The 12,451-nt window shown below is 39.2% G+C and overlaps 1 protein-coding gene across 1 annotated transcript in view; it reads right to left on the bottom strand.

Annotated features, from left to right (window-relative positions):
* Positions 1-5,832: 5,832 nt before the first annotated feature.
* The window catches only part of ERH (ERH mRNA splicing and mitosis factor), a 19,177-nt gene continuing 12,558 nt past the window's right edge, over positions 5,833-12,451 (bottom strand). The window contains exon 4 of the mRNA XM_006171513.3: positions 5,833-6,332. Within this exon, the coding sequence (XP_006171575.1) occupies positions 6,230-6,332 (103 nt within the window). The 3' untranslated portion in view covers positions 5,833-6,229. The remainder of the gene's footprint in view (positions 6,333-12,451) is intronic.

Here is a 12,451-nt window from a genome sequence, read left to right as displayed (position 1 = left end):
TCAGGACTGTCTGACTGATCAGAACACGCATGTCTCCTCACTCTGTATGAGCTCTGAAAGTTGTTCTGACTCAAGTCATGCCTTGTTCTGCCTGGCACTTGGCAAAGATATCAGTGTATCTGCATGTAGGTTTTCGGAAATTTCTGTGTAGCTCCTTCCTTTCTAGAACTTTGCCCTATAAGGGCAAGGAAGCTGGGCTGTTTAATTCCTCCCTCCTTGTACCTGCCTTCCAGGAAAATGTCTACAAAGACAACTGGGCTCACTCAGGGTTCACAGCGCTGTGCTGCCTGTTGCCCAGTGTCTGAAAAACAACCGTACCTTTACTTATTCTGCTTTTTCAGTTGTAGAGTCTGATCCTTTGTACTTATTGTGGCTACAAGTCAAAGTCTGGGTGTCTTTTTAAAGACTCTTATTTTTCCCAGTCCTCAACCCAAACGAACTGAATCAAATTCTCTAGAGCAGAGGTTGCCAAACTATAGACCACAGGCCAAATCCAAGCTATAGTTCATTTTTATATAGCTGGCAAGCCAAGAATTGTTTTAGTACTTATAAAGATTAAAAAAAAAATTACAAAAAGAATTTGACAAAGAACAAGTGTGACTCATGTGTCTAAAGTATTTACTGGCCCTTTATAGAAAATGTTTGCTGACTCCTAATCTAAAAGATGGATCTGGGAACATGGTTTTGAAAAAAGTTCTGAAGTGATTAAGTTGGAAGTATTTCAATACTAGTTGATGGACCAGTATTTGGAAAGTGTGATGTAAAGAATGTGACCTTCGGAGCCAGAAAGACTGGGTTTTACTTTGTGATCTCGTATAACTACTCTTTTTAAAAAATTATTTATTTTTATTATTTTTTAATTTAACCAGAGAGAGGAAAGAAGAGAGAAAGTGAGAAAGCAAGCCATCAGGTCCGGGACTTGAACTGTGGTTGGCCATGTGGGAGTCCAGTGTCTTAACTACCACACCACCTGCCAGCCCATGCATAACTACTCTTAAATATGTTTCTTCAGTTATAAAATTAGAACTATTGATGTGCAGGAATGAGGATAGCAGACAAGTGTTCAGGTAAAGTATCTCTGTATAGTATAGCATAGGCCACCACAAATGACAATCTTTAACTCCCTCTTTTCCATCACTAGCTAAACGCAATGCTTCTGATGAAAGTCATCAAGTGTGCTAACTACAACTAGTTGCATTAAAAACATAACTTCCTCAAATTCTCTACATTTATTCAGACTTTTCTACTATCTTCAAGCCCTAGGACATGTCTACTCTTCCCCTTCTCCAAGATAGTGACCTGTTACGGGACCAGCAGATGGCATAATGGTTACACGGCTGGACTCCCACATAGTCAATCACGGCTGAGTTTCAGACCAGCAACTTAAAACCTCACACCAGGTGCGTGTGTGCCCAAAATCTCAAGAGGATAATAGAGGAGGAGGGACTGTGGTGTGGTCATTCCCCCTGGGGGGTGATTTCTCACTTTATGTCTGTCTCTCCAGCAAGTACATGTGCCCTAGAAAAAAAATCTTTCCAAAAAAAAATGTAACCTGTTTTATCCATTTAAAGAATTAAGACCATCTAACATGAACTCTCTCAACTTTCCACCCTACTTTCTCTTCTGAAGTTAACAATTCCATCAGTACACCTGACAATGGCAATGCAACCTTCCACCAATCAGCTAATAATTTTTGTTTTAAGCTCGGACTCTTCTTTTATCTACATACATACATACATACATAAATAGCCTCTCTTGAAAAAAATCCGTCTATAGTACTACTCACTCTATATTTCCATTACCTTTTTTTCTTTTTTCTAAAAGAACTATTTTATTTAACTTTATTTATGTAATTTCATTTGACCAGAGAGGGACAGAGCGGGAGGGCAGAGTAGGGGGGGTAGTAAGAAGGCAAACTGCCAGGTCTGGGACTCAAACCAGTTGGCCATATGGGAGTCCAGCGCCCTTAACCTCTATGCCACCTGCCGGTCCTCCATTACCTTTCTTCAAAGTACTTTACGTTCCCGCTTTACGTCACAATTTCCCTTACTCTTTACCTGCAAATTTGATCTGTCTCCATATTACACAAGTGAGACTGTCTAAAGTCCAAATTGAAAGCCCTTTTTGATTTCTCATCTTACCTGTCTCACTGAAAAATCCTGACTTCTGAGATATTATATTCTCTGGCTTCCTAATCCAGTCGACCAAGAGCAGTGTTTACTCCTCTTAATGCAAAGATTTGGCAGGCTATGCTTCAAAAATCTTTGAAGGCTACCTGCAGCCTGTAAAATTAAATTGAAATCCTATAGGCCTGATGTCCAACACGCACCAACCACAGTTCTCCCAGTCTTTATCCCATCTTTCCTCCACCCCTGATGGCTTATTTGTTGTTCTTCAAACATCGGTTGTTTTACCATTTCCTTCTAACTACTTCTGTTCTAGTCTCCCATTTTCCCAAGTTTCTTCATCCTTCAAAGCTCAGCTCAAATGCCACCTCCATGAACTATATGTATTTGCCATCTTAAATATCTACAGATGAAGGATTAGAAAAACTCTTGCTCTAAACATATATTTAAACTTGGGTTAACTTTCCAGCTGTTCTGAGGAAATAATGGTGTGATATATAACTAGACAAGATTGTTTATGGTAAAAATGATCCCTAATTGGTAAAGTACACCTAGACTGGGAGAAACTATAAATACTTAGTGAGGAGATATGGCCTTGTGCTTCTCTGAACACAATGACTCTTGTAACTGGGGCATGTCTCTTGCAAGGACCTAAAAATTACATCTATGGGGCCAGCCTGTGGCCTGGTGCTTAAGGCACCTGGATTCTATTGGGTTGTCGAGAAAATCATGACACATTTTTGCATAGGAAAACAGAAAAATACGTCATGACTTTCCTGATTACCTACCATATGGCTGACCATGCAGTTCTGGTACCAAACCCAGTGTCTTAGAAACATGCCTAAAAATTACATCTATGATGTTATTATAAAAGGTGGTGGACCTCCAGGAGGTAGTGTAATGGTTATGTTGCTGGACTCGCATGTAGCTGACCCCAGTTCAAACCCTAGACCTGGCGACTTAAAACATGCTGGGGGTGTGTGCATGCATGCCCAGATTCCAAGAGGAAAATAGAGAAGGGATTGTGGTGTGCATACCCCTGGGGATGATTTCCACTGTCTCTCCAGTGAGTGCAAGTGCTCTACAGCAAAAATCTCTCTTAAAAAAAAAAAAAAAAAAAAAAGGTAGTGGACCTTGTACACAAGGCTTCTAAGCCAGGGTGGCTCCAGTATTTACCTAAGTCTTATCTCTAGCACCTGGAGTAGCATATGTGTGCATGTTCAGAGAATACTTTTGTTACTGTTTAAGGTTTTTGCCATAGGGCACATGTGCTTGTCAGATAGACAGTGAGGACAGCCACGCCATAATCCTTTCTCTTCCATTCTCCTCTTGGAATTTTGGGCATGCACATACATGCGCCTGGCATGAGTTTTAAGCCACTGAGTCCAGGATTTAAGCTACAACCATCCATGTGAAAGTCCAGTGCCTTAATCACCATGCTGCCTGTTGGCTGAGAATACTTCTTGGAAGGTCATGTGAATTACTCCAAGCACTATTCCCAGGGAAGCACTGATGATGCTGGGTAAGCAAGATGTTTCATGTCCCATATGTTTTTCAGTAAAAAGGTGACCTGACCTTTTCAGTCTTATGAATCCAAATATCTGACTGAGTCTAAAAAGTTTCCTCTGACAGGTATTAGAAATTCACTATTTGTGCTTCTTAATATCTGAGATTAAAACTTACCTTTCAGTCTCTGATACTGCTATGTGATCTGAGTGAATCATTTAGATAATCTGAAAATATTTCACCATTAATAGAGAAATGATTATTCCCTGCCTCAAAGGGATACTATAATAATCAAGATGTGAAAATGCTAACCAGTAAAAGGTTTTGCCTAAGTGTTAATATGAATATCACTATGCCAACCTATAAACTAAAATTTATAATCCTAAGAGCATCTCTACCAATATACTATATTAAATATTTGCAAATTAATCCTGAATTTTTATTCCAATCTTCAATTAGTAAAAACAATTTAATAAAGGTGGGCCATCCTGATATAAAGCTGAACTGTCCTGCCTCTTTCTTCCAGTCCCAAGTCTGTATTTTTGGGACAGTACAAAACTGTCTGCTTGTCCTTGAAGTCATTCCTCTGCTGCAAGTAAAACAGTGTACTAACACTCTTAACTGAAACAGTAGGAGTAAGATATAAGATACTTAACTTGTTTGGACACTTACTGAATTTTCAGAAACATTTTAAGTCAAAGAACTAGAAGTGACATAATTGAAAAAAACCTTTTATATTCCTGGGACCTCTTAGATTAGGTGTTAAAGAACAGAAGTAACCATCATCAAGGAATATTCAGTATTTTAGAAATTCTCAGGTATATAAAAGAAGGTAGATTAGTAAATTAGAGATTCAGTACCGTCTCTAGCAAGTTTCACATTTTGGTAGCAGTATAAAATATCATTAAATGGGTCAGCTAGTGGCATGGTGGCTAAGGTGGCTGGATCACACATGGCATGGCCAACATCGTGGTTCATGTCCTGGCTTAAAAAAAAACAGTAGGTGTGTGTGCGCGCATACTCCAAATCCCAAAAGTAGAGGAGGATGGATTGTGTTATTACCATCCTCAATGGGGAGGTGCTTTCTCACTTTCTGACCCCTACCACCCTCTGTAAGTGCATGTACCCTCTAGCAAAGAAATAAGAACCAAAATAAAACAAAAACTGAAAAATACTCCAAATCGCTAACAAAGGGATAATAGTTGTGGTGGGGCCAAACCACTGAAACAAAGTTTCATCACAGATTTTACCCAAACTAAAAGGCTACTTTTGGATTCTATTCTGAGTAAAAATGGAGACAAGTTAAATGTACATCTCTATTTATTCCAATTCTATTCTTCCTTGAGTTTTTAATATGATTCAAAAACCACCCCCTACCTTTTGTGCTCATCTCTAGGATCTAGATGTTTTCCTCATAATCCTTAAAAAATTCTATTTTTTTTCTAAGAATTACCTATTCATTCATTTATTTTAATTTGACCAGAGAAAGACAGACACTGAGAGAGAAGGAAAGTGAGAAAGCAAGCTACTAGAGGTCTGGGACTCAAACCATGGTCAGCCATGTGGAAGTGTCAAGCACCTTAACCACCATGCCATCTGCTGCCCTGAAAATTCTATTTTTCTAAGTACAGAAAACTATACTATATTTAAGAATCAAGGGGACCTACTCCCTCCAGATCTGCTCCTAGAGTATTCTTCCAAAAAATTAAATCAAGAGCATTTGTTAGAAAAATAAAACTGGACCAGCAGGTGGCATAGTGGTTGGGGCAATGGGATTCCTACATGGTTGATTGCTAGGTTTGAGTCTCAGACCCAGCAACTTGAAAAACACACCTAGTGTGTGCATGGCCAATATACTGACAAAATGGAAGAGAAGGGATTGCAGCGTGGCTAATGCTGCTGCTGGTGAGGCTGGGGGTGTTGAGTGATTTCTCACTTTCCCTCTCTCATCTTGCTTCTGCTGACAAGCTATGTCACCACACAATGCCTTTTGTAACAGTAGGTACAAACCTTGGAACTACAATAAAGGTGCTTAGAAAAAATGAAGTAAAAGCTTATTAGCTCTACACAAAGCACAGTAAAACACATTCACGACATACATAAGCTTTCTTCAAATTCTCTTTGCAGCAGTCTACTGGTTTTGAAATTGATAATGCTTTGTGAGAAAATTCAATGTTGAGACAAGAAGATCACTCAGGGAGAAAATATAACTAAAGAACTTTTATTTTTCACTAAGATTTTATCTCGAGGACATAACTAAACTGTGTCACCACCTCCCACCCCATCTTGAAGGGTTAGTACAGTGAGTGTTACAAAACAAGTATGAACGGTTTAAAAGATTGGAGCCAATATTAACTGACAAGGAGCAATCTCCATCTAAATCATCATAAAAATGTTTAAGTAAAAAAAAAAAAAGAAAAAAGGGGCAACAGGGGTTGAGATTAAGCAAAATCCTCACATTTCATCGAATACATTCGATCTTGGCTAGAGTGTAACAAAATGGAAACAGGATACTATGATACAAAAACTTTCACTACAGCACGCTGTACACACCTGTATTCCAAGTCCACCCCATCCCCCTAATGCTTCCAGCTCAATTATTTCCCAGCTTGTTGGGCCTGCCGACGAAGGAGCACGTAGATCTTCTCTTTAATCCAGTCTTTGTTATACGGCTGGTATGTCTGGGTATCAGCTCGGTAACTGAGGAATAGAAAGGTAAGAAGCAAAATTACAGTAGTCAATTCCTGTCATGTGGTTAAAGCTCCAAACTGTAAGTGCCCAGTGATGACAGATGTACGCATGTCTACACATGAACTTAATGAAAAGCTCGGAGAGCTGCTTACATAGCTCTTGAATATGAAGCAATATGAACTTCAGATCACTTAGTATAATCTCATAGTGACAAAAGACACCAAAGCCTAGAACTCTTAAGTCGTATCTACTTCTTGCCAGAGTGTGAAAGGAAATTGTTTCTCCTACAGTTTCTACTTTTATGGCTCTTTCAGTGATTAAAAAAGAAAACCCAAACACCATTCCAATTTATTTCTGCCAAGTTCACTGTAAATCAAAGTTTTTTTTTTTTTGAGAGATTTTCGCTACAGGGCGTGTGTGCTCGCCAGCCAGCCAGCCAGAGACATAGAGAGAGAAAGAGAGAAATCATCCCCCAGGGGGGATGGTCACGCCACAATCCCTTCTCCTCCATTCTCCTCTCGGGATCTTGGGCACTCACGCACACGTGCCCAGCATGAGTTCTAAGCCACTGGGTCCAGGACGCGAACCACAGTCAACTACGTGGGAATCCAGCGACATAGCCATTACGCTAACTGCTGGTTCCCTGTAAAACAAAGTTTTAAAAACATGTTATTTCAACAAAAATTTCTTGCTTTTTCCCCTATAAAGTATTGAGAAGAAAAATATTATAAGCCCTATTTTGGATTTGCTTTTTAAAAAAAATGATGCTAGAGCCCTATGGAGAATTATTAGTAGATATAGGAAGCAGCAAAATGTCTCTTATCAGAAGACAAGGGAGAGGAGTACAGACTAGCTAATTAGCAATGACATGCCAACGGGATTCTGAGGGTTTTTAGAGCTCAAGGTATCACTTAATAGCCAATCACTCAAGCTTATATTTACAGGACTCAAAAACAGAGAAACATTCCAGTTGACCTAAAATTGAAATTTAGATAGTTAAGTAACAATCCACTCATAGAGCCCCAAACTAAAGGTATAGCAAAAACAAACAAAAACCGGACAATAAGCAATCAGAGACTGCCCAAATACAAAGCCCATCATAGTGTTTCAAAGCTGTGTGCACCCTCTGGTGGGAACACAGCACAGTATCCAGGAGAGGGTGAGACAGTCTGGCTTTAAGGGCCCACTTAGTTTGCCTAAAAAGATACCTAGGGACACCACAGAAAAACAAAATAGCGGATTTATTAATTACGCCTTGCTTTAGCCATAAGTTTCATTTTTTAACTTAACAAATTACATATAAATACAAATAAGAAACTGAAATGCTACTGAGTGCTGGGTACTGCTTTAACTGCTTATCTGAATCAGCTCAATCTTTTTACAGCCCTGTAAGTGCAATTATTGCATTTAAAAAAAAAAAGAAATATTGGGGCCGGCAGACGGCATGGTGTCTTGGAGCGCTGGACTCCCACATGGCCAATCGCAGTTCGAGTCCTGGACCTGGCAGTTTGCTTTCTCACTCCCCCCGTCTCTTTCACTCATTCTCTAGTAAATGAAAAGGAAGGAAAGATGGAAGAAAAGGAGAAACTTGGTACCAGCAGTTGGCATAATGGCTATCGTTGGACTTCCACATAGTTGACTGCGGTTTGAGTCCCAGACTGAACTACAGTCAACTACATGAGAGTTCAGCGACATAGTCATTACACTAATTGCTGGTCCCAAGAAGGCACAAGCTTTCTATTTTATAAAATGCTTAGTCAAATACGAAGACATATTTAGTTCTTATAGCCTTTGGTTATGATGAGAAATATTATAAAAAGTGAAATAATTTTCTTTTGAATATCCTTGTTCATGCTTTCTAATTAAATAAGCTCTAATTTAGTCTACTTCGAGGTATGTCAGAATAGACTGTGATTGATACTTACTTAAAAAAAAAAAAGACAATTTTGCAAGACTGTTGTATCTGGGTGTGATAGCCTTATTTAATTTAAACTGTCTGCCTCCCAACAAGATCACTCTGTTTTGTGTGATGGATTTAAGAATCTATCAAATGCATGCTATTTTCCAACTCATGCAATAGTAATAATGCCTTCTTTACAGAAATCTGTGTGTTGATGGCTATTTACTGGGACTTAAAAATGAGACACTTAAATGTTAAGTACATTAATAACATTCCTTACCATTGGCACAGATGAGTCTTTTAGCCTACTACTGTCAATGAATGTAGGTTTATAAAAGAACAGAAACTGTGGGTCTGAGCAATGAAACCGGCAGGATCTTCAGTTAGGATCTCCTCAGTACAATATGGACACTCCTCACTTAATGACCGAGTTCAGTTCCTATGACTAGCTTATTAAGTGAACTGATAGTAGCAAGGAGCTTAAAGGCAGACGTCATGTGGTGTGTCCTGGTACCACGGGGCATATATTTTCCAACAGATATCATATGACACCACACTAGAATAATGAAATTCTATCACTCCAAAAGCTTACATTAGATAAGCGCCAAAAGTGACAAGCCACATTTTAATACAGTAATATAAGCCCAGTACAACCATTTCTACACTAAATACTATAGGTGCACAAAAAGTACAAATTTATAAAAGGAATATATAGTCTTGGGTGGTTGTGAACACTTCATGTGGTGAATACTGACTGCGGGAATGAGACAAAAACTGAGAATGGGGATTCCCTGAACGGGAGGACTGGTCTAAGTCTGAGGCTGTTAAATGGGTAGGTAGGTCATTAAGTGAGGAGTCTCAAACTGAGAGCGAAGATACCCCTTTTGTCTCTCAGCTAGTAACAAAACCCTGCATATTCCAAAGCTATTATTTTCATCTTACAAAAATCTTACTTAAAAAACTTACAGATCAGAAAACTGAAAAACACTCATACTCTAAGAATTTGAGATACAGAATCTCCATGTCTAAAAGTTTTAATAGATGATCAGTTTGCCCTGAGTTTAGTTATGTCCCAAAGTAGAATCTTATTTATTCCATTCCCTTCCATACCTTTAAAAAATCTTTTTCAGGGGACCAGCAGTTAGTGTAATGGCTATGTCGCTGGACTCCCACGTAGTTGACCGCAGTTCGCGTCCCGGACCCGGTGGCTTAAAACTCACGCCGGGCGCGTGTGCATGCATGCCCAAGATCCCAAGAGGAGAATGGAGGAGAAGGGATTGCTGCGTGGCCATACCCCCTGGGGGGTGATTTCTCACTTTCTATCTCTCTGTCTGTCTGGTGAGCGCACGCGCCCTATAGCAAAAACCTCTAAAAAAAAAAAAATCAATTTCAAAAAGTCCTTTTAAAAATCTTGTCATGTAAATTTAATAGAAGCAATGAGCACACAACTATTTACAAAGAAAACTAGACTCCATCTCTGGTCTAAGAAGTAACAGCCCAAATCACAATCCTTGATTAAGGACAGGAATGGGATGTGCCGTCACAGATAATGTCATGGCAGTTGGTAACCACTCTGGAAACAATTTATTTCTCCACAGCAGGACGTAACAAAGTCATGTGATAAAAATGGTTCTCTAAATTTAATTCTTCAAGTTTTCAGAAGTCAAAAAGCTACATAAAAAAAGAAACATAAATAGCTACAGGTTACAGCTTATCCTCGATCTCTCTTCTGTACTACCTGTACCACAGCTGGAAAGAATTACCTAGGGAATAATAAAAGAGGTCTTTCCCATATTTTGCATTAATAATGCAAATAACAAAAATCATTTTAGCAGGATAGATGTGGTTTTCTGGTTTATATTTAATAGTATAAAGCTAAAAAATTTATTTTCTGTTATTAATGACATAAATATAATATGTCCCTTAAAACCAGTTTTACCTTCTTAGTCACTTTCTTCTCCATCTTCCTCCTTTGGGGATTCCAGGCATGCACCCACATGCACTTGGCATGTTACAGTTGCAGAGTCTGGGACTCTTAACCAGAGTCGGATCTAGCCACCTTAACCACTATGAAACCAGCTGGCCCCCATTATCTATCTAAAGCTACCAATTTCTCTCATCACCAAATCATCCTATCAGCCTGCAAACTTACCATTATGTCTCTTACCTTAAAAAAGAAAAAAGACTATACTGGCTGCCTATAATACCTTTTATCTCATTCCTTTAAACTCACTGAACTCTTAAAGATTTTACTCTTGTCACTCTACCAAAACTGACTAGGAAGTTACCAGACTTCCATAGTGCCAAATCCAGGGGTCAATTCTCAGTCCTTGTTAGACTCATCAATAACACAAAACACCTCTGCACCAGCTTCTAAGATATCACCACTCCATGCCCTTCCAATGTCCCCTCTCCCACCCACCCTACAGCCTCACAGAATTCCTTACTCATTTAAAACATGCCAGGCACGCTTCTGCCTCAAAATTTTAAACTAGTTGTCCCCTGCCCCCCTATCTGGTATGTTTTTCTATAGGTACCTATATGGCTTTTTCTCTCACTGAAGCTCTAGTCAACATTACAATTTCAATGAATCATTTTCTAGCTACCCCAACTGCAATGCACCATCCAGACTCTCTTTATCTCCCACCCCTGGTTCTGATTTTCTCCATGGTACTTAACTTCCTTAGTAATGTTATGAATTGTCTATTTTGGTATGTCTTTTGCCACTTCAAGCTTTACAAAGGCAGGAGGCAATTTTTAGTATGTTCTATTTACCGCTGAATTCTCAATGCATAGAACATTATCTTATATATGGTGAACATCCAATACTTGCTGAATAAATATATATGGGTGTTTGTGAGGCATATGTCAGACTATACGCATATAAGCAGATCACCTATAGACATCATAAACAAAAATAGCACTATACCTGCACTCTGTTGGTACCTGCCACCTCCTAGTTTTCTGAACTTATTTACATATTTAAATAGTTACAAACACATTTCATTAAAGACCATAATTAGATCATGAATGTTGAGTGAACAAAGTGAAATGGCTGTAACTGAAACACAATAAAAAGGTACAGAAATCAAAACTCAGTAATCTCAAGGCAATGCTTGTTTTCACCAGGAACCTTTGTCCGGGTTCCAGGTGTATCCAGTGGCAGTCCAGGAGGAGTCTGAGAACAAGACCTGTGTTTTTCACCACTGTTCCTACAACTTCAAGTACAGTGCCTGGCAGGTAATTATTCAAACACCTAATGACCGAATATCCTTTCATCACAAGGGGCTTCCCTTTTCTTCTATAAAACAGACAGTCTTTACATTTAATTTCTTGTTTGCAAATGTCAAGATTAAAAAAATCGCCCGGCAGGTAGTATTGTAGTAGTTAAAGGCACTGGACTCCCACATGGCTCACTGTGGTTCAAGTGCTGGACCTGGCAGCTTCCTTTCTCACTTTCCCTCTCTGGTCAAATTTTAAAAAATAAATAAAGTTAAATAAAATAATCTTTAAAATAATTATTTCATTTTATTCATTAATTTATTTTAATTTGATCAGAGAGAGGAAGGGAGAAAGAGAGAGAGAAACAGAGAGAGAAAGAGAAAGCAAGCTGCCAGGTCTGGGACTAGACCCATGGTTGGCCACATGGGAATGTCCAGTGCCTTAACCACCACACCACCTGCTGGTCCCTAAATAAATCATTTTTTTTTTTTGAGAGGTTTTTGCTATAGGGCACCTGCGCTCGCCAGACAGAGAGAGACAGAGAGACAGAAAGCAAAAAATCACCCCTTGGGGGTATGGTCACGATGTAATCCCTTCTCTCCGGTGCTCTTCTCAGTATCTTGGGCACACATGCACATGCGCCTGGCGTGAGTTTCAAGCCACTGGGTCTGGGATTCAAACTGGGGCTGACTACATGGAAGTCCAGCAACATAGCCATTACACTAACTGCTGGTCCCAATAAAATAATTCTTAAAATAAGTCTACTGGGTTGTCAGAAAAGTCATGACATATTTCTTCTACAGTTTTCTATGCAAAAATGTGTCATGGCTTTTCTAACAACCCAATATATGCTCCTTGGTAGTACTGATAGTAAGGGGATTATGCATTCAGGTTTGTAAACAACCATACTAGAAAATTTTTTAAAAATCTGACGAAACTGGAACCAGCAGTTAGGGTAATGGCTAGGTCGCTGGACTCCCACGTAGTCGACCGCGGTTCGTGTCCT

Source organism: Tupaia chinensis, unplaced genomic scaffold, assembly GCF_000334495.1.
Source record: "Tupaia chinensis unplaced genomic scaffold, TupChi_1.0 Scaffold149686_1, whole genome shotgun sequence".
NCBI lineage: Eukaryota > Metazoa > Chordata > Mammalia > Scandentia > Tupaiidae > Tupaia > Tupaia belangeri.
The sequence above is the reverse complement of the archived record's forward strand: the minus strand, read 5'-3'. Positions and strand labels throughout refer to the sequence as shown.